At 34.7% G+C, this 23,299-nt stretch overlaps 1 protein-coding gene and 1 long non-coding RNA gene across 2 annotated transcripts in view; both read right to left on the reverse strand.

Moving 5' to 3' along the window:
* ADAD1 (adenosine deaminase domain containing 1) overlaps positions 1-23,299 on the reverse strand; it is a 116,512-nt gene that overhangs the window by 44,573 nt on the left and 48,640 nt on the right. Inside the window, exon 9 of the mRNA XM_040486477.1 lies at positions 14,849-14,954. Coding sequence (XP_040342411.1) covers positions 14,849-14,954 — 106 coding nt within the window. The remainder of the gene's footprint in view (positions 1-14,848; positions 14,955-23,299) is intronic.
* Positions 466-5,606, reverse strand: LOC121030144 (uncharacterized). The gene is made up of 3 exons (XR_005790083.1): positions 5,571-5,606; positions 3,587-3,590; positions 466-578 (listed from the first exon to the last, which is right to left on the reverse strand). It is a non-coding gene; the product is annotated as an uncharacterized LOC121030144 (long non-coding RNA).

Raw genomic sequence — 23,299 nt, forward strand, 5'->3', positions numbered from 1 at the left:
TATAGCAGGAAACAAAATATTAGAAACATTTAACCTAAAAAAAAAAAGGTAAGAAATGAAGGACAAAGGGAAACTAAAGAAAGAAAGAACAAATGAGACAAAATAAATAGCAAGAAGAGAGACTTCAACCAAACGCCATCACAATAATCTCATTAAATAAAAATAAAAACTCGAATTAAATATTTTAAATAAATATTACATTGTTTATATAAAATATACTTTAAATAGACAAGGAAGGATTAAAAGTAAAGAATGAAGGGGTGCCTGGGTGGCTCAGTTGGTTAAGCATCAGACTGTTGATTTTGGCTCAGCATGATCTCACAATTTGGGAGACAGAACCCTGTGCCAGGATCTTGTGCTGGCAGCATTGAGCCTACTCTGTCTCTCTCTGCCCCACCCCCCAACCAAAATAAATACACATTTTTATTCTTTATTATTATTTTTTAATGTTTATATTCGAGAGAGAAAGAGAGCATGAGAGGGGCAGGGGCAGAGGGAGAGGGAGACACAGAATCCTAAGGAGGCTCCAGGCTCTGAGCTCTCAGCACAGAGCCCGATGAGGTGCTCCAACTCGCAAACTGAATAATAAGCTGTGGCTATTTAGGTGTGTGATTCTGCGAGGCTGGACAAAGAACAACTAAGAGGGAAAGTATGTATCCTTAAAAATTGTAGTCTAAACAGCCACTGAAGTTTGTGTAAGATTAGAAGATGCTCAAATTCTAAGAAGCTGAATCCTCTGGAAATTTCATAGAAACACTAAAAAGACTGCATTAGAGGTTGGACCAATTCAGGCTTACTGTAAAGACCACTCAAGACATGCCCTAACGAAGCTTAAAAGCAAGTCTTGAAAGGGGCACCTGGGTGACTCAGTTGGTTAAGCATCTGACTTCAGCTGAGGTCATGGTTTGATCTTATGGTTTGTTGAGTTCAAGCCCCACATCCGGCTCTATGCTGACAGCTCAGAGCCTGGAGCCTGCTTCAGATTCCCTCTCTTTCTGCCCCTCCCCTGCTCACACACTGTCTCTCTCAAAAATAAATAAACATTTAAAAAAAATTTTTAAAAAGCAAGTCTTGAAAGACTCAAATAATCCACAAGTTACTTCCATTCCAGAATCAAATTCAACATTGTCTGAAATAAGAGAATGACATGGATGGAGCTAGAGTGTATTATGCTAAGGAAAATAAGTTAGTCAGAGAAAGACAAATACCATATGATTGCACTCATATATGGAATTTAAGAAACAAAAAAAGATGAACATGGGGGGAAAAAGAGAAGCAAAACCATAAAACAGTTCTCTTACTTATAGAGAACAAACTGAGGGTTTCTGGAGGGGAGGTGGGAAGAGGAGGTGGGAAGGGGGATGGGTTAAATGGGTTATGGATATTTAAGAAGGGCACTAGTTGTGATGAGCAATGGGTGTTACATGTAAGTGATGAATCACTAAGTTCTACTCCTGAAACTAATATTACACTATATGTTAACTAAGTGGAATTTAAATAAAACTTAGATAGACTACATGTATCAGTTAAATTGATGTATAAATATCATTTAAGAAAACTGAAATAAAAATTAATGGTAGTCAGGAAACTAAGACTAGAAGGGGATTTTCTTAATCTGAGTATCTTTGTCACAAAAACCATAGCTAATATGTTAATGATGAAATATGGAAAACTCTCCTTCTAAGTTTGAGACTAAGACAAGGATGGGTATCACCATTTCTATTCAGTAGTGTAGTAGAGGTTCTAACAAATTTAATAAGACAAGAAAAAGAAGTACTAGAAAGGAAGAACTAAAATTATCATTTCTCATAGATGTGATTGTATAAATAGAATATCCAAGAGAATCTGCAACTACAAATTATTAGAGTTAATGGATGAACGTAGTAAAATTACTAATAATAAGGTTAACATGCAAAAATTCAATTATGTTTTTATATGCCAGCATCAAACAGATAATCCCCTGATTTTATAATTAAAATTTATAAAAATACACAATAAAAAATAAAATAACCAAGACAGTATTGAAGAAAAACAAAGCTGGAAGGCTCACATTACCAAATATCAAAACATTAAAAAGCTACTTAGTAAATAAGAGAGTGTAGCACTGATTTAAGGACAGAGCAGTGGAGAAGAAAAAGACCAACATATATAACATTACATGAGATGTGCAACCATAATTCAGTGAGGAAAGAATAGTCTTTTCAATAAATACTGCCAGGTCAACTGAATAGACAAATTTTTAAGAATGTCTTTGAACACTATGTCAAAAAGAAAAAAAAAATTGCAAGTGTTGACAAGAATGTGGAAAAATTGACACCCCAGTTCACTGCTTGTGAGAAAGCAAAATGGTGCAGCCACTGTGGAAAACAGTGGTAGTTCCTAAAAAGTTAAACACAGAATTACCATTTGATCAAGAAGCCCACTTTTAGGTATATGCACAAAAGAACTGAAGGCAGAGACTCAAACACACTTACACATTAATGTTTATAGCAGCATGATCTACAATAGCCCAAATACGGAAGCAAGCCACAGACAGAAAAAAAACAAAAAATGCAGTATATCCAGTGAAATATTATTCAGGCTGAAACAGGAAATGCTGATACTTGCAACAGCATAAACAAATCCTGAAAACACTATGTGAAATAAGCCAAACACAGAAGGACAAATATTGTATGATTCCACTTATATGAGGTACCTAGAACTGGCAAACTCATAAAGACAGAAAATAGATTAGTGCTCACCTGGGGGTTGGGGGAAGGAGGGAGTAGGGAGTTATTGTTTAATGGGTACAAAACTTCTGTTTGGGATGATTTAAAAAGTTCCAGATATGAATAATGGTGATGGTTGCACAGCACTGTGAGTGTACTTAGTACCATTAAATTGTACACCTAAAAAAGATTAAAGCGGTAAAATTGATCTCAAGGTCATCATCATGAGTGAAAAAAGCCAATTTCCTAACATTATACTATAGGATTCCATTCTTATAATATTCTCAAAATGAAAACATTATATATAGAGAGAAACAAATATATATATTGAAGAAACAAAGGTTGTCAGAGTTTGGGGGAGAAGGCTTGCTATAAAGTCTGAGGGAGTTCTTTTGTGGGATGTAAATTTGGTCTTTTGTGGTCATATTTATTCATATATACATATGAAAATATTTCATAAAACTATACACATGAAAAAGGAGTATATATAAAAACCGATGGTATCTGAGTAAACTCTGTGGTCTAGTTAATTGTATTGTGCCTATGTTAATTTCCTGGTTTTGATAATGCTCTATAGTTATTTAAATACACCATTAAAGGAAAGTGGGTAATGGGTACACAGATCCTTCTGTATTAATTTTGCAACTAACTTCTGAGGAGCCTATAATTATTTCAAAAAAGAAGTTTTAAAATTATGAGAGGAAATATAATTCCTTTATTTAAAAACAAATACATTAGGGGCACCTGGGTGGCTCAGTCGGTTAAGCGTCCGACTTCAGCTCAAGTCATGATCTCACTGCTCCTGAGTTTGAGCCCCGCACCAGGCTCTGTGCTGATAGCTTGGAGTCTGGAGCCTGCTTCGGATTCTGTGTCTCCACCTCTCTCTCTCTCACTCATGCTCTCTCTCTCTCTCTCTCAAAAAAAAAAAAAAAAAAAATTAAAAAAATTGAAAAAACAAACATTAAAGCTGGTGTCATATACCCGAATTAAAAAAAATTCTTGGTTTTTAAAAATAAAAGTTATGTTGGTAAATGCAGTTATACAGGAGGTGCAGTCATTAAATTCTAGCAGTAAATGATCAAACAAGACAATTCATCTATAAGAATATATATATAAGGGGACCAGAAATGCTCCAAATATCTGTAGTAGTAAATTTCATTGCTGCTAGACATGAGGATAGCTATACCTTTCATTCTTGGGAAAAATTTTTTAAAAATTGATTATAGTTTTCAATAAATAAATATTTATAAACAAATTACTACATAAAAGTCATTGTCCAGGAGGCAATGAGTAAAAATTGAATATATTTACTATTTAGCAGTAAATATGTATAAATAAATGTAATAAGATAGGGATAGGATATATAAGAGTTAGAGACAGAGATATTTAAAACTAAAAGGTTTCAGAAAAATTTCATGGGCAGTTATATTTATATAACTGTTATAAGCTATAGCTAAAAATGGGAAGAATTTGGATAAAAAGATTGGAGAGTTCCGAGTTCAATACAGCAACACAGATCCTTAATTCACTTCTTCCTACAGATACACTGAGCCTACAAATATATGTATAGAATAATTTTCTCTGGAAAAAAACTAAAGATTGGCAGGTCAATTCCCTCACATTGGGCAAGTGGGAGGGAAACCATATAAAAGTAGGGAAAAGCTGAGACACAATCTCACCATTACCCCATTCCCAGCACAGTGACTCACAACTGGAAGGGAACCCAAAACCTAGAGCTTCTCCCCAAGGAGCAGAGAGTCTATACGCCATTATCAGGCACCCCAACTTTTAAGATCAGCATATGAGAGACAAGCCCCCAAAATGTCTGGCTTTAAAGACCAATAGGACTCTTGCCCGTGAGACATGTGGGGCCAGTGGCCAAATGAGGAACGGTTTTAAAGGGCTCATGCACACCTTCAGCTGCTCCCAGGCCCAGCACAGAAGCAACCTTTTGAAACGTTCCCAGATTTTATGTGAAAGAAGACTTATTTCTTAATTTTAACGCATTGGTCTGAGGGCCAGGGGCCTGCTGCAATACTCTTAAAGACAGAGGCTAGTGGGTGTCATCTTCCTGCCCTCCCACTGCCTTGCTAAAGGCAATGAGTATCATCTTTTTTCCTTCTTCTTCTTTTTCTTGTTTTCTCTGCAGTGACCATCATCTTTGTACTCCCTTTCTGCCTCACTCCAGCCAGAGGGTGCCATCTTTGTGTTCTCCCTCTACGACCCTCCAGGTTGCCAGGGTCTGCTGGAGGGGAGCTTCTATACATCTGCTTTCCTGATATTTATATCTGGTAGCAGTTTTTGTGGCTTCTACCCAGGAGATGCCGCTCCTTGCTCACCTGACTCTGGTGGCCAGTGGGGGTTAGGGAGAATTTGCATTCCTGGGTCCTCTGGGACTATAACAATCAGGGAAAGAGTTCTTGGGAGGCTACCACTCCCAGGGCACTACACAGATAGTAGACTAAATTCTACCTCCAAGCTTTCTGTGAAAGAGGCCTACTGGCTAGTCTTGGAGTTTCAGCCTTAGTAGCAGCTTCAGGTTTGGTATATATCTAGAAACTACAGAGGTCACTCAGGGAGCACAGGTTGGGGGACACCATCTTTGCAGTCTCCCATTCCTTTACTTCAGGTCACGAGTATCTCCCTGAAAGGAGCTTATACACTTGTCTGGAGCCCCAATTTTTATGATGGCTGCTCATAAGCATGCATACTTTAATTTTTTTTTAATGTTTATTTTTGAGAGAGACACACAGAGCACGAACGGGGAAGGGGTAGAGAGACAGGGAGACACAGAATCGAAAGCAGGCTCCAGGCTCTGAGCTGTCAGACAGAGCCCAAAGGGAGCTTGAACCCACGAACCACGAGATTATGACCTGAGCTGAAGTCGGACGCTTTACCGACTGAGCCACCCAGGTGCCCCAAGCATGCAAACTTTAAAAGCTGCTGCCTGAGGGACTGGCTTCCAGTCAGACCTGACTGACATCCTCCCCTCTGGGACACTGAGAGGTCTTAGCACACCCTCAGTTATTGGGAGCTAATAAAAATAAAATAGACTTTCAGTACTATACTATAATACAGTATACTGTGTGTGTGTGTGTGTGTGTGTGTGTGTGTGTGTGTGTGTGTATTATATATAATAACTGGGTTCTAAATAAAAACTTAAAAAAAAATCAAATAGACTGCTTGAACAATAACCAAAACTTAAGAGATAACAAGAACTAAGGCAAGGCTAAACAGTAAGGTTCATCTTCCACTTGAGGCCATTCCTACCACACTGGTAGCTGTTTTAAAACTAACACATAGAAATCAACCACAGAGTCAAGGAAAATGAAGAAACAAAGGAATATGTTTTAAATGAAAGCACAAAATAAAACCCAAAAAGTCCTTAATGAAATGGGGATAAGTTATTTACCAGATAAAGTACAAAGCAATGGGCATGAAGAAGCTTACTGATCTCAGGAGAAGAATGCATAAACAAAGTGGGAGTTTTAAGAAATAAGCAGAAAAATGTAAGAAAATACCAAAAAGAAGTCAGAGAACTGAAGACTACAATAAGTGAATTAAAAATTACAACAGAGGGGCTCAATACAGACTAGATGAAGCAGAAGAAACCATCAGTGAACTTGAACACAGGGCAGTGGAACTCACCCAATGAGAGCAAGAAAAAGAAAAAAGTAAAAAAGATGAAGACAGCTTGAGACTTATGGAACAGTATTAAGCAGACCAATATTTGTATTGAAGGAGCTCCAGAAGGAGAAGAAAACTCATTTGAAGAATAATGGTTGCAAACTTCCCTAACCTCGGGAAAGAAACAGACATCCAGATCCAAGAAGCCCAAGGAGTTCCAGCTAAGATGAACCAAAAGAGACCCACATGAAGACATGTTATAATTAAAATGTCAAAACTTAAAGGCAGTGGGGGAATCTTAAAAGCAGCAGGAGAAAAACAACTTGTTATGTACAAGGAAACACCCATAAGATTATCAGCAGATTTTTCAGCAGAAATTCGAGAGGTCAGAAGAGAGTAGCATGATACAGTCCAGGTGCTCAAAGAAAAAAAAACACAAAAAACAAAAAAACCCAACCTGTCTACCAAAAATACCCTGCCTGGCAAATTGTTCTTCAGAATTGAAGGAGAGATCAAGAGTTTTCCAGATAAGCAAAAGCTAAAGGAATTCATCACCACTAAACATCTTATAAGAAAGGTTAAAGGGATTTGTTAAAGCTGAAATGAAAGGACACTAATTAGTAACAGGATATGAAAGTATAAATCTCACTGGTAAAGGTAAATGTATAATAAAGGTAGTGGATCAGTTTTAAAGATAATATGAAGACAAAAGTAGTAAAAATAACTGCTAACTCCAATAATTAAGGGCTAAACAAGAAGAAAAGATGTAAGTTGTGACATCAAAGACATAAAATATGGGGTGGGGAGTAAAAATGTAGAGCCTCAGAATGCATTCAAACTTATATTGTTATCAATTTAAAAGAGACTGCTATAAAAAGTTGTTACAGGGGCGCCTGGGTGGCGCAGTCGGTTAAGCGTCCGACTTCAGCCAGGTCATGATCTCGCGGTGCGTGAGTTCGAGCCCCGTGTCGGGCTCTGGGCTGATGGCTCAGAGCCTGGAGCCTGTTTCCGATTCTGTGTCTCCCTCTCTCTCTCTGCCCTTCCCCCGTTCATGCTCTGTCTCTCTCTGTCCCAAAAATAAATAAACGTTGAAAAAAAAATTAAAAAAAAAAAAGTTGTTACATGTAAGATGAACTGGAAATATTGGTCTCATAGAGTTGCGAGAAGAGAGTATGACAATAGAGCAGGAAAGACAGATTATACTTTAAAAAAAAACCACACACACAGAATTATTCTAATTGGCTAAAAACCAGGATATTATTAAAGAAGTAGGGAGCAGTGAATAAACTGATGATTACGGTGGACTCCAAAAAGCAAAATCATGGATTTTCCTATGAACTCTGCAGACAATGTCACCATCATATTTGTCAATTCTCAAATATAGTAAAGTTTGACAGTCTCAGAGCTTAGATATTCAAAATTTAATTTGAAAATGATACAAAACTGTACTGTAAATATTTTTCTATCAACGGAACAACTCAAAAAGAGTGGATAGAAAAAACTTTAAAATCACTAAAATTTTGGAAAAGCACCCACAGATGTAGCTTAATTATCTTACCACGTCATCAATCCAAACAAATAACATTTTAGAAAGTTTCTACAATAGTGAATTTCCTCTATATTATAGTCAAAGTTCAAAGCAAAACTTTGACAAATACAATATATGTAGATAAAACTATAATTCCCAGGAAATACTTCATTTTAAACTTTTAAATGATAACACCAGCCTACTAGGATTAGCATACCTTTTTACCTCTACGATCATGTAACAAATAAAAATTACAGCTTCTATGAAAACAGAAAACAATCCATACTTAAAATACTGGTAAAGAAAGGCAATTCAGGCTCAGCAGAATTTTAAAGAGAAACATGTTATTTCCAAAAACAAATCCTGTTTTGGTAGTAATGATGTTCCTTTAGTAGTACTAAAACTATTAAACTAAAGAAAATCAGATATTTTTGACATTTATTGTAACACAAGAAGTGACAGAATAAGTTGTATTTCAAGTCAATTTATAGGATGGTGTCAGGATCAAAAGATTTCTAAAGAGGAAATTCTCATGCTTCCTGTTTACTTAACAATATTCTTTTTCCCTTCTCACATCAAAGAACAATTCTCTTTATCTAGGAACCATCAATTAGAGCTCATTTTCAAAAAAATAAAAACTTGCATTTCAAAGTTAACAGTGATTCTTCATTAACTGTTGTTACTGAAGCTTGACAACATTCATATCCAGTCCCCATCAATATTTTCAAAGTATTTGTACATATTTAATATACATATTGTACTCAAATTATTTTTCACAAGTTTCATCTAAGGCTTCCTTAAAATAGTGCTCAGTCATCTCACTTCACCTTATGTGCAAAATGAAATATATTTATCTAAAAGTACCAACCAACCAAGAAACTCTAACACAGATATAATTAAATGTCCTTTCCAACTCTATAGGTACTGCCTGAATATATGATCATCACCACTACATTTTTTTTTTTATTAAAAGGTTTGGAATATTGTTTTCTAACCTTTGTCACATCGTGGCACAGATAAGAAAACGGCATTCCTGAACATGCGGGTAAATAATAGGCTGCCAAAGGTCAGAATTGACTGTCCTGGGCTCCAGCTGTCCCTGGCACCATGCAGATAGATCCCTCAAAGACTGAATATAATGAACACTAAATTTCCATTCATAAGACATCTTTTCAACTAGATTTCAACTATTGTATTATTTCTCCTAATAACTGGGTTAGACTGAAGGTGAAGGGAACCTGACAAAATACAGGCCAGAGTTAAATATCTAAGAATTTCAACTTTGAAAATACCCTGAACACAATCCCCTGTCATCTCATATTTTCCCTCTCAGTGAAACTGCTTCACTTCTACTTAATCCTATTTACTCACAGTTTATTTTCCCCATTTTGGCTTGAGCCATTTCATTCATAGCACCCAAAATTCCCTAGGGAGAGTTGATCTGACTCCAACTAGGCCAATTATCTGACCTGACTGCCAAATATTCCCTAAAACAAGTCATAAACATCACATTAGCTGGCTCCACTAAAAATTCATGCACATTGATGAAGTCTCCCTCATCTTATAAGCAAACAAACAAACAAACAAAAAACCAACCACAGCTATATTAGGCCCTCCATTAAGCTTCTAGAAAAAATGGAATTCAGTCACTGACTCCAAATCCGCATCTCTCATTTACTTAATTGTGGTCAATCCTTCCGCTACCAGCAAATTTTTATTACTTTACAGGGTGGTGTTTTGTGTGGTCAAAGTACTACCCACATCAAATCATCTGCAGTAACTTGTTAAAATACAGATTTGGGGGCTTTTCCCAGATCTGCTCAATCAGAGTACCCTTCAGTGATATCCCTTGTGAGCAATCAGTTTGGGGAAATGCTATTTTAGTCATCTGTAGACTCCTGGTTGCCAATTCAGCAGTATTTTTGTAGTTCTTATTCTCCTTGACCTGTAGAACACTTGAGAATGCTTATTCTATTCTTTGAAATTCCTCTTTCTGCCAACCCTACTCTTCACCCACCTGTCAAACAACTCCAAATATTGCTTCCTCTTATTTTTCCTAATGCAAAATATAAGTGTTCCTTGGGGATCTAGTCCTAATATATTTTTTATACTCCTCAAAAAGAGGCAAACACCTTTTCTCACAATTTGAAAACTGCCTCTTTGAAAGTGATTCCTAGTTTTTTACCTTTACTCCAAAACTTTCTCAAGATTCCATTCTTGACTCTACTTACATTTATAGTACTTCCAGTTTCTAGCTCAAACCCATGGTATCATTTTCAACTTGTCTATCTCCTTTGTCATATATATTCTATTTTTTGGTCCTATTTCCCCACCATTGCTTGAATTTGTCTTCCCCTTAATAACCAGTCACAACCCTGACTAGGATCATTATTACTTATTAGGCTACTGTCATGGCCTCCTGACCTTTTAGGCTCTTCTATTCTGAACAACCTAAAAAACCTGCCACTACAATACACGTTATAATAGCAAAAGAATAGAAAACAACCCAAATGTCTATCCATATGTTTATGCAGGTATGTGATTGCATTGAAAATAAAGGATAAATGAAAAACCTAATAATTATATATATATGTGTATATATGTATGTACATGTATATATGTGTACACATCTATTATACTTATGTGTATTTATATAAAGACAGAGGGCATACACATGCACACACACTCTCAGGAAGGAACAGGGATAAATGCTAGACGTTTCTGCATATACCATGTATTACAGATTTGTTATATTTTTATATAATAATTTTTTAAATCTCAATTTTAAATATCAAGAGCTAAATTAAATGAATAATTTGAAGTGTGTCATAGGCTGGAGGCACAACTCACATAAAGAAGTTCAAACTGGTTGTACATATCTGGTAGAATACGTCCGGAGGACAAAAACAATTTTAAATTGTTTTCAGCAATCAGGGGCACCTGGGTGGCTCAGTTGGTTAAGCGTCCAGCTTTGGCTCAGGTCATGATCTTGCAGTTCGTGGGTTCAAGCCCTGCATGGAGCTCTGTGCTGACAGCTCAGAGCCTGGAGCCTGCTTCATATTCTGTGTCTCCCTCTTTCTCCGACCCTCCCCTGCTTGTGCTCTCTCAAAAATAAATAACATCAAAAAAATTTGTTTTCAGCAATCATTCTATTGATGGTAGTGATGGTATTGTTATTCTGAGACTACTATGTATGAGTTGTAGAAAAAAGTGAATAAGAAGTTATATTGCTATCAGTAGGAATCAGGATTTTGGTGTGAGAGGAAGGAGATACAAATGTAAGATTTAAGAGGTTGATTAAAAAAACTCTGTGGACCTGAATTTGAAATAAAATAATCAATAGGAACGAATAAACATATTATTTTACCTTAATGTACATATTTCTAAGGTATTTTTCTCTGAAAAGACCTTGAGGGATAAAAACCTCAGTATTAATAGGTACCCTTAGCATCCAGATTATAATTTCTAACCACTTTCTACTAAAAGGAAATAGAGCTCTTTAAGAGAGAAATGGCCATTTCCAAGTATGGGGCAACAAATGCACAAGATGGGGCAAGAACATTCTGTTCTAACAGAAGCTCACAAAGACTATTGGGATCATGATCAGAAGACAAAGGCACAAACATGACAAGGTTCTCACATGAGACAAGGACACTGCTCATTACTTCTGTTCACATTGTACTAGGAAATTACAACCAGTACAAAAAAGCAAGAAAAAGACATTTGAAGTTAAAGACTGGGACAGAAGAAATACATCTGTCATTATTCACATATGACACAACTGTGTATGAAGAAAATCCAAAAGCTCTAAACAATTAGAATTAATTTAGCAAGGGTACTGGATAGAAGGCCAACATAAAAAAAAAAAAAAAAAAAAACTAGTTTTATGTCTATATATCAGCAACAAATAGAAAATAAAATATACAAAATGATATTACTTAAAAGAGCATTAGAAATATCAATTAGAAGAAAACCACTGAGAGGTTTAGAATAGGCTTATTTTTAAGAAATTCTTTTAAACACTTTTATTTATTTTTGAGAGACAGAGAGAGAGAGAGAGAGACAGAGAGAGACAGAGAGAGAGACACGCAAAGCGTGAACGGGGGAGGGGCAGAGAGAGAGGGAGGCACAGCATCCGAAGCAGGCTCCAGGCTCTGAGCAGTCAGTACAGAGCCCAATGCGGGGCTCAAACCCATAAACCATGAGATCATGACCTGAGCTGAAGTCGGATGCTCAACTGACTGAGCCTCCCAGGTACCCCTAGAATAGGCTTCTACTAACGCAAGAGAATAATATCAATATGAATTTTAAGGACTGAAACCCAAATATGTAAATTCATAATGATAATGAAAAAAATTCTCATTGGTGAACTTTAAAAAATGACAGGGAACCTGCTATTTGAAAAACATAAAGACAGAAATAATCCAGGCTTTTTTATCAAGTACACCACAGGTAATCAGACCATTTATAAGCAAACATTTAATAACATTCCAGCTAATGAGAGAATGTGATTATCAAACTCTGCAACCCCTAACAAAATAAGGCAATGATCACTGACTGCTAATATCACAAAAATAAAAGAACCCAGACATTGTGTCGTGTGATGAAGTACTACTTCATATGTACTACTTCGTAAGTACTACTTATGTAGTGGTGTTGCTAAAACAAAAAAACAAACAAAACAAAACAAAAAAGACAAACCTCTATTTGAAAGCCTCTAGATTTAACCATTGATTTCAGTAAATAAATAAGACAGAGGAACACATTAAATAACATCGTGGAGATGTAAGTAGCAAAAATGAGATTATGGCAAACTCCACTAAAAACAGTTTCTTCAAGGACTAAATTAAAAGAAAAAAAAGTGAGAGAAAATCTATAGATTGACATTTAACACACAAATTCCAATATAATGTAATTTTGATCTTGATTCCAACAATCTATAACACTTAGGAGATATTTAGAGAACTACTACTAATTTTTAAGGTGTTGCTAAATGGATTGTGGTTATACACATATGTGTGTATTAAAGAGTTCTCATATTTCCACAGATGTGCATGAAAGTATTTTCAGATGAGAGAGAGAAACCAAGAAACAGCCTCTTACTAGAGAACAAACTGATGGTTATGGGTGGGGGGAGAAGGGAGTGGTTAAATAGATGATAAGGATTAAGGAATGCACTTGCTGTGATGAGCGCCAGGTGATATATGGAAGTGATGAATTCACTATGTTGTACACCTGAAACTATATTACACTGTATGTAATATATTACACTGTATGTTAACTGTAATTTAAAACTTAAAAAAAAAAGAAATAATATGTCTGGTATTTGTTCTAACATAATCCAGCTTGGGGAAGTATATATGAAAGAAGATTGCTATGTTTTAATAATTATTGAAGCTGGGTGATGGGTACATGGGAGTCACTTACTATTCTATTTTCGTATGTTTAGAAATTTCCATAGTAAGTGAACATAAAAATGTTGTGGATGGTGTCTTAATGTATGTCACTTCCCTACACAAAACCCTTCAAGGGTTCCCTTCTGTCTACCCAAATCAGAACATCTGCTAGACTCAGCCCTCAACTTTCCATCCAGTGTTCTATTCTCTAGGCGCAAACACTGTAACATTTCCCATCTAATCTTTGTTTTATTATTTCCAACTGGAATATATTCTCTCTTCCATTTCAGCCTTCTCACTTTTATCTATCCTTTAATGTTTATCTCAGATAACAGAACCTTAGAGCTATAAGAGGACTTAGATGCAACTAGTTTAGTAGTTTTTGAAGAATTTTTAAAATTGAAGTTTATAAGTTTGGATTTAGAAGTCTGATTTTCTTCAAGCAAAGTATCTTATATAATCATAACACAGAGTACATAAAAGAGGCAATAAGCATTGCTGCTTTTGATGTAGGGCAGTTTAGAGTCTTTTCGATCAAGCTTCTATCTCTGAACAAAGAATGACAATTACTGGTATCAACTGCAATCTTGAAAAGATATTTTTAGAATAGATAAAACAAATTTAAAAAAACCATTATCAACCTCATCAGAGATTATAAAGATCCAAGCTAGGAGGAAAAGAGTGTGAGAACCAATAATGTTTAATTCATCTGTGACTGAAACTAAGAAATAGGTTGAACTATAGAACAAACTCACAATTTCACTAACGACAGATATCCTAACTCAGGTGGTAACTAAACTTTTCCTTTTGATCCAATCATATTATAAACAAATATAAATGTAAAGCTAAATAATCTTTGGTTGATTATCAGAAATCCCTACTTATCTAAATTACAAAGTATTAAATCACATTTGGATGGAATTACAGAATGCTGGAAAATGGGCACTCTTTAAAGTATTTATGATGATACTATTAATCAGAATAACTAACTTATGAAACTATTCTCTAACATGCTTAACATTTTCTGCATGTATATGTGCAGTTTACATTCATAAACTTCTTTGATGTGAGGAATGATAGTTACTGATTTTTACTATTACACAAGCATGGTGATTAGCAAATATTAGGCACTCAAATGTTTGTTGAATTAATCAACAAATGAGCAAGGACTATTATTTGTATTCCTGTATTCTAATTTTTAATTGAAAAAGAAACAACAGGAGTGAAATACCAGGTCACAATGTTGAATATATTTGCTACATGGATAACTTTAAAACAAAAACTTAAAAGAAATAGAATTTTCTTTTAAACTATGAAAAGGGTAATGGCCTTATAATGCCTGTGAAAATAAATACAAAATGGCTACATAATTAATCAGGTAGTAATTTTTCCAAAATTAAAAAAAAAGTTAAGAACCCCAATGCTTTCATGTAAATTATTATTTTCAAGCAATCTCTGGACATTGCTTTTGCAAAGACTCTGGTTTTGAAAGCTGAAATCCACCAAAAATTTTTAAATATTTTTACTAGTCAAAGACACCAAAAAATAAAAGATTTTTAATATGACAATGGATTGCCTAAATCACATACTAAATTGCTCTATACAGGGAGATTTCACAATCCAGGAGCCATAGCCATGTTGCTGCAAGTAGGATTTCAACAGAGTTTTAGCTTCTTGATAGGATCCAGACATACACTATAGAAAGAAAAAAAATTGAATTATAGGATATAGGCAGAATTTGGCTTATGAAAAGTAGCCCTAATCTTGTTTCTTTGACATTTTAAAAACTACTGAAAATGTTTTTGCATTCCTATTTTTCTCGTTATTTTTGAAACTAAACATTTTCCTTTCCAACACTCCTTAAAGACATCTTTTAAACATTTTTATTAAAATAATCATACTCATTACAGAAAACTTGAAAAGTAGAGAAAATATTAAAAAGAAAATAAAAACCACCTGTATTCCCCAAACTATAGATAACCACCATTATTATTTTGGTTTATTTCCTTTAACTTTTTATAAATGAACATATTGATGAACTTTTAAAAAAGCTTTACTGAAGTATAATTTACATACCATAAATGGAGTCACTGCAAGTATACAGTTATGATGATTTTTTGTAAATTTATACAGGCATGCAACCATCTTATAGTCCAGTGGTAAAACAATCCCATCATCTGCGAAAAGTTCCACTGTGCTCATTTGCAGTCAATCTGTATTCCCAGCGCCAGCCAACCATGAATCTATCTAGTTTGTATTTAAAGTTTTGGTTTTTCTAGAAATTTCATAAAACTTAATTAACACAATATGAACTCTTTTGTGTCACGCTTCTTTCAGTTACCATGTTTTCAGATTAATTCATGTTGTTTCATGTATTTACAGTTGGTTCTGTTTTATTGCTGATTAGGATTCCATAATATGGGTTTATCATATTGTATATGCATTCACAAGCTGATAAACATTTGAATGTTTCCAGTTTTTGCCTATCATGAATAATGCTGCTGTAAACATTTATGTACAAGTCTTATGTGGGTGTAAGTTTTTGTTTCTCCTGGACAGATACTAGTGGAAGTGCTGGATCACATGGTTAACTGTAAGTCTACCTTTGCAACAAACAGTCAAAATGTTTTCCAGTGTGACTGTACTATTTTACATTCTCATTGGCAGTGTAAGAGGTCTCTAGTTTCTCTGCAACAATACCTAGTATTTATTTTGTATTTTAGTGGATGTGCTACAGTATCAAACTGTGGTCTAATTTTGCATCTCCCTAAAGAAAAGTGAAGCTGAGCATCTTTTATCTGTGTACTAGGCTATATTCTTTGCTATATATGCACTGGGTTGGAATGCCAGGGTGGCTCAGTCAGTTGGGCATCTGATTCTTGATTTCAGCTAGGTCATGATCCCAGGGTTGTGGGATCAAGCCCCATGTTGGGCTCTGCACTGGGCATGGAGCCTGCATAAGAGTCTCCCTCCTGGGGCGCTTGGGTGGCTCAGGTGGTTGAGCATCCACTTTTGGCTCAGGTCGCCATCTCACAGTTTAGGTTTGTGAGCTTGAGCCCAGCATTATGCTGCTGTCAGCATGAGCCCCCTTCAGATCCTCTGTACCCCTTTCTTTCTGCCCCTCCCCTGCTTGCATGCAGTCTCTTTCAATAATAAACATTAAAAAAAAAAAAAAAAAAAAGGATCTCCCTTTCTCTCCCCCGTTCTGCCACTCTCCTCTGCTTGGTCTCTAAAAAATACCCCCCAAAATTAAAAAAAAAACAAAACAAAACTGGGTTGTTTGCCCTGTTAATACTAAGTTGTAAAGAGTTCATTGTGTATCACAGATCCAAGACCTTTCATCAGATGTATGATTTGCCAGTATTTTCTTTCACTGTATGGCTTGTATTTTCATTTTCTTAATGATGACTTTTGAAAAGCAAGTTTTTAATTCTGGAGCCCCAGAATTATGTCTTCTTTAATTACTCTCAGCAACATCATCATTCTCAGTGTACAGATCTTGCACTTACTTTGTTAAATTCACTGCTAAGTATATTTTGTATTATTTTAGATGAAACAGTTTTCCTAATTTTTTTCTAATTTTTTTTAACATTTATTTATTTTTGAGAGACCAAGAGAGACAGAGTGTGAGCAGGGGAGGGAGACACAGAATCCAAAGCAGGCGTTAGATGCTGAGCTGTCAGCACAGAGCCCAATGTGGGGCGCAAACTCATGAACCGTGAGATCATGACCTGAGCCAAAGTTGGACGGACGCTTAACCACGCAGGCGCCCCAACAGTTCTCCCAATTTTAATTTTAGAGTGTTCATTCCTAGTACAAAAATACACAGCTTATTTTTCTACACTGTCCTTATACTGTGTACTAAATTTACACATCATATAATTGTTTGTTTTGGTAGATTCCACAGGATATTTTACATACAAGATTATATCATTTACAAGTAAGAACAGTTTTTCTTCTCCCTTCCAGTCTCGATGGGTTTTACTTCTTTTTCTTGACTTGCTGCACTTGCTAGGACCTACAGAATAATGTGGAACAGAAATGATGACAGCAGACATTCTTGTTTTCTTCCATAATCTTGGGAAGGTAGGGAGAAAAGTATTCACCACTAAGCATGATGTCAATGGTAGGTTTTTAATTTGAGGAAGTTTACTTCTATTTCTTAGTGTTTCTATCATGAACATCAGTTGTTCATTTTGTCAAATACATATTGTACATCTTTTGAGGTAATTATGTGGGTTTTAAACATGAATCTATTACATCAAATAATTTTCTGATACTAAATCAACCTTGCATTCCTGGAATAAACCTCCTTTGTGATTGTGTATAATCCTTTTTATGGGTTGCTGGATTTAGTCTGCCAATATCTTAATTCTGCATTTATGTTCCTAAGAGATACTGGTTTGTAGTCTTCATTTTTTGTGATGTTTTTATCCAGTTTCAGTATCAGGGTTATAGTGACCTCATAAAAGGAGTTGGCGAGTGTTCTCTCCTCCATTTCATGAAAGAGTTTTTGTAGGATTTGTATTTTTCTTTCTTTTTTCTTTTTTTGCATATGTTTGATAGAATTCACTCTGCTATTCTTTAGGGAAAAAAATTTTTTTTTAGTTTTTATCTTAATTCCAATTAATATACAGTGTTTTATATTAGTTTCAGGTGTACGATATAGCAATTCAACAATTCCATACATCACCAAGTGCTCATGGAGACAGGTGCACTCCCTAATCCCCACCACCTATTTAACCATCCCTCACTCCAACTCCTTTGGTGACAATCAGTTTGTTCTCTATAAGAGTCTATTTCTTGGTTTGTCTCTCTTCTTAGGAAAACAATTTTAATAACTCAACTTCTTTAGTTCAATTTGGATATTCTCTTTAGTCAAGTTTTATAGTTTTTGTCTTTCTAGGAATGTGTTCATCTAATCTGTCTAATTTTTTGACAAAAGTTTGTTCATGATATTCCCTTACAATTATTTTAGCTCTTTGTGGTCTATAGTGATGACCTTTCTTTCATTACAAATTTTGATCACTTGTGTTCTCTCTTATTAGTTACTGTAAAGGATTATCAATGTCAATTTTTTTCAATGTACCAACATTTGATTTCAGAGTTTTTCTGTTTTTTTGTTTTCTATTTCTCTGATTTCCATACTATATTATTTCCTCCCTCCTACTTTTAATTTGCTCTTCTTCTAATTTCTCAAGGTGGAAGCTCAAATAACATTTTTTTTTTACAATTCTCTTCCTTTCTAATGTAAGTGTTTAAACTATAAATTTCTAACCACTTCTTTGATTTATATTCCATACATTTTATTATGTTGTATTTTCATCCAGTTCAAGATATTTAACTTTCCTTATAATTTCTTTGACTCCTGGATTATTCAGAAGTTGTTATAATTCTCAAATGTATACTTCTAAGATTTCATTCCATTGTTGATCTCTAATTTAATTCCAAAGTGGTAAGAACATACTTTGCATGATTTTAATCCTTTTAAACTTATTGAGACTTGCTTTGTTGCCTATACTAGATAATGTCCCATGTGTACTTAAAAAGAACATATATTCTACCATTGTGTAGAGTGTTTTGTATGGGACAGTTTGGTTGGCACTCTTATTTAAGCCTTCTACATAGTCTTATTTTTGTCTAGTTGTTCTATCAACTGCTAAAGCAGTAATATTAAAATCTCCTACTATAATTGTAGAATTATCTATTTCACCTTTCAATACTGTCAGCTTTTGCTTATATGTTTTGGAGTTCTGTTGTTACTAACACATACAATTGTTATATAATTATAAATGCCATAGCTTTTATTTTTGAAGAATTATTTTGCTGTAATTCTATAGAATTCTTGGTTGCTAGGTTTTTCTTTCAGCACTTTTCACTGCATTTCACTGCATTCTGGTCTCCATTATTTCTTTTCTAACAGCTTTAAGATGTAATTCATGTATCATAAAACTCACTCTTTTAAAGTGTATGTTTCAATGACTTTCAGTACATTCACGAAGTTGTACAACCATTACCACAGATTCCAGAGATTTTTCATCACTCTAAAGAGGAATCCTATACCCATTAGTAGTCAATCCTTATTCTCTCCTCCCCACCCACTAATCCACTGTCTCTATGAATTTGACTATTTTCATATAAATGGAATCATATTATCTGTGGCCTTTGTGTCTGGCTTCTTTCATTTAATATCATGTTTTCAAGATTGATCCATGTTGCTTATGGATTATTAAAGAGATATGCCACATTTTGTTTATCCATTCATCAGCTGATGAACATTTGGGTTGTTTCCACCTTTTGTACATTATGAACACTGCTGCTATGAACATTCATATACACGTTTTTCTGTGAATATATGTTTTCAATTCTCTTACGCATATATCTAGGTGGGGAATTCCTGGGCTACATGCTAACTCTGTATTTAACTTTTTGAGGAACTGTTAAATTATTTCCCAAAGGAGCTGCATTTTACATTCCTACCAGCAATGTGTGATGATTCCAATTTCTTCACATCCTTGCCAACACTTGCTAATTAGTGTCTTTTTTACTATAGATATATCCTAGTATATGTAAAGCAGCAAACCACCGTGGTTTTCATTTACATTTACCTAATGATTAATGATGCTGAACATCTTTTCATATTCTTATTGGCCATTTGTTTATCTTCTTTATAGAAATGTCTATAAAAATTGGTCATTTTATAGAGGAGTCATCTATTATTGAGTCACAAGGCTTCTTTGTATATTGTAGACACAAGTCCCTTATCAGGTATATAATTCACAAATATTTTCTGCTAGTATGTAGCTTGCCCTTTCATTTTCTTAATAATTCTTGAAATGCAAAAGTTGTTATTATAATAAAGTCTAAAATACAAATTTTTTCTCTTATGGATATTTTTGGTAGATCTAAGAAACCTTTCTCTAACTTAAGAATACACATATTTTCTTCTATGTTTTCTCCTAAGAGTTTTGTAGTTTTAACTCTTACATAGATCATCCATTTTGAGTTAATTTTTGTATATAGTGTGAGGTAGAGGTCCAAGTTCATTCTTTTCCATGTAGATTTCAAGTTGTCCCAAGACTATTTGCCAAAAAGACGATTTTTTTCCCACTGAATTATCTTAGTGCTCTTGTTAAAAATCAACTGACCATAAATGCCAGGATTTATTTCTCAACTATCAATTATATCCTATTGATCTATATGTTTATCCTTATGCCAGTATTACAGTGTCTTGATTACTGTGACTTTCTGGTAAGCTTTGAAATCAGGAAGTGTGAACTGTCAAACTCTATTCTTATTCAAGACTGTTCTGGTTATTTTAGGTTGGCCTCCATTGTTGCTAATGAGGAATCAGCCTTTAGATGTACTGCTCTTTGGTTGGCAACTTTTTTCTTTTGCGGTTTTCAAGATTTTCTCTGTCTTCGTCTTAAGCAGTCTGAATATGACGTCTAGATATGAATCTTTTTTAAAATTTTATTTTTAAAATTCCAATTACAGTGTTATATTAGTTTCAGGTGTGCAATATAGTGATTCAACAATTCTATACATTACTCAGTGTTCATCATTAGATAAATCTTAATCCCCTTACTTTTTCGACCCATCCCCACCCACCTTTTCTCTGGCAACCATTGGTTTGTTCTCTATATTTAAGAGTCTGTCTTTTTATTTTGTTCATTTGTCTTGCTTCATAAATTCCACATATGAGTGAAATCATATGATATTTGTCTTTCTCTGACTTATGGTTGGATTTAGAGGGCATGGATCTTTTAAAATAGTTTTTCCTTTCTTGGGAGTCTGCTGAGTTTCCTGGATCTGTTAAAGTTTTTCATCCAGTTTGGGGATTTTTTCAGTAATTATTTCTTCAAACATTTTTCCCAGCCCTTTTTATTTCTTTCCCTCTGAGATTCCTAATACACATATGTTGGTGAGCTTAATATTTTTCCACAGATCTCTGATGTTGTTTTTCATTCTTCCATTTGTTTTCATTCTTTCAAAAAAACTTTCTATTATCTTCAAAGTTTATTGATTTTTATCTGTCATCTCAAATGTACTGTTGAGCCTATCTAAATAATTTTTCATTTATTACATATTATTTCAATTCTGGAATTTTTATTTGTTGTTTTATCATTTCTATTTCTCCACTGAGATTGACTATTTATTAATACACTTATATTTTCCATTAATTCTCCAAACATATTTATAATAGCTACTTTGAACTTTGCTATACTCAACATTTGCTAAACTCAACAAAATCAGTTTCTATGGACTGTTATTTTTTCCTGAGTATAGGTTTCACTTTTGTGTTTTTTTTACATATCCCAGAACTTTTGGCTTAAACTTAAACTTTTTAAATAATATATTGTAGCAAATCTGGATATAGTTTTAGTTTTTCTAAAGTTTTTTTTTTAATTTACCTTGCTTAAATTGTGACATCTGTTTGCTCCATGGTGTGCAACTGCTGCTATCTCTCCCAAGTTTTTTTATTCTTATATTTGTGTTTTAGCCTGGCTTCTGAATGCTTACCCTCTATCTACATAACTTAATGATAAACAAATGATTTCAGTTGATACTGCTCAAACACCTTAAACCTACAAGGCATCTACATTCTTCTGATCAATTTGTGTGTGTGTGTGTGTGTGTGTGTGTGAGAGAGAGAGAGAGAGAGAGAGAGAGATTATGTCCACAGTTCCCCCCACCTTATCCATGGTTTTGCTTTCCCTGGTTTCAGTTACCCGTAGTTAACCGCATTCCGGAAGCAGATGATCCTCCTTCTGAGGTATCAGGAGGTCAGTAGTAGCCTTCATGCTATGTCACAATGCCTACATCATTCACCTTACTTCATTTCATCACATAAGCATTTTATCATTTCACAAGAAAAAGAAAGGTGAGTACAGCACAATAAAATATTTTGAGAAAGAGACCACACAACCTTTATTACAGTATATTATAATTGTTCTATTTAATATTATTGTTGTTAATCTCTTATTGTGCCTAATTTATAAAACACTTTGTCACAGGTATGTATGTATAAGAAAACAACAGTATATATAGGGTTCAGTACTATCTGCCGTTTTAGGCGTCCACTGGAGTTACTGGAAGTATCCCCCATGCATAAGGAGGGACTACTGAATTTAATGCCATAGCCAGTTCTCTTTTACACTTTCACTCTTTACTGGGTTCTCTGGGATCTTCCCTGCACAAGTGTAGTTTCTCATTCAGCCAAGGATATATGGAGAATTTATCTCAGCTCTTCTATGACTCTTTCATTTCCAAAGCCTACCTATTAAGTTACTAGTTGGTGCATCACTTGCCCCAAACAGGACTGCAATCTTGGGCCAGAAAAATTGTTGATTTTTCTCATCTGTTTGTTACTAGGTTTGTCACTTTTAGCTGAAAAAGCCTCAAATTTTCACCCCCTGCACCAAATCAAGTCCACTCTTAAGTAGCAAATCTACTACTTCCAGTGGCATCCTCCCTATAGTAAAAACTACGGGTTTTGCCATTCAAGCTAGCAGAGGGGAGGGAAAAAGAAGAGGAACAGCTCTGGGTGAAGGCACCACAAACTCCTGTTATTCTTATCCAAAGTTCTAGCAGTTTTTCAAGAATATACACTTTCTGCTGTTTTTCTGTCTTCAATTCCCAGAGTTGTGAAAGGTGGTTTTTTGAGAATTTTGTCCCGTTTCATACTTTCTTTTATAAAAATGATCTGCAATTTCTTCTTGCCACCAAACCCAAAAATTGTGTAGATAAGACTTTATACTTAAAAATGTGTATACATACCCACAAATCTGTAGTTATTATAATTTGTTTCACAGGTGGGGATTTATAGTGTGAGCATTAAGATATTGGTGAAATTAAGGGACTTTCATACAATACTAGATTATTAACTGAATTAGGCCATCAGAAACAATCTGTATTTAATAACTTGATGTTATTAAACTTAATGTGATGGGTATGTCATATTATGATAACATGGTTCATGTCAGACTATTCCGAATGAAAAAAGCAGATTCAAAAACATCCAGTATGAACTTAATATT

Source organism: Herpailurus yagouaroundi, unplaced genomic scaffold, assembly GCF_014898765.1.
Source record: "Herpailurus yagouaroundi ecotype Mexico unplaced genomic scaffold, PumYag 28, whole genome shotgun sequence".
In the NCBI taxonomy this organism is placed as follows: Eukaryota; Metazoa; Chordata; class Mammalia; order Carnivora; family Felidae; genus Herpailurus; species Herpailurus yagouaroundi.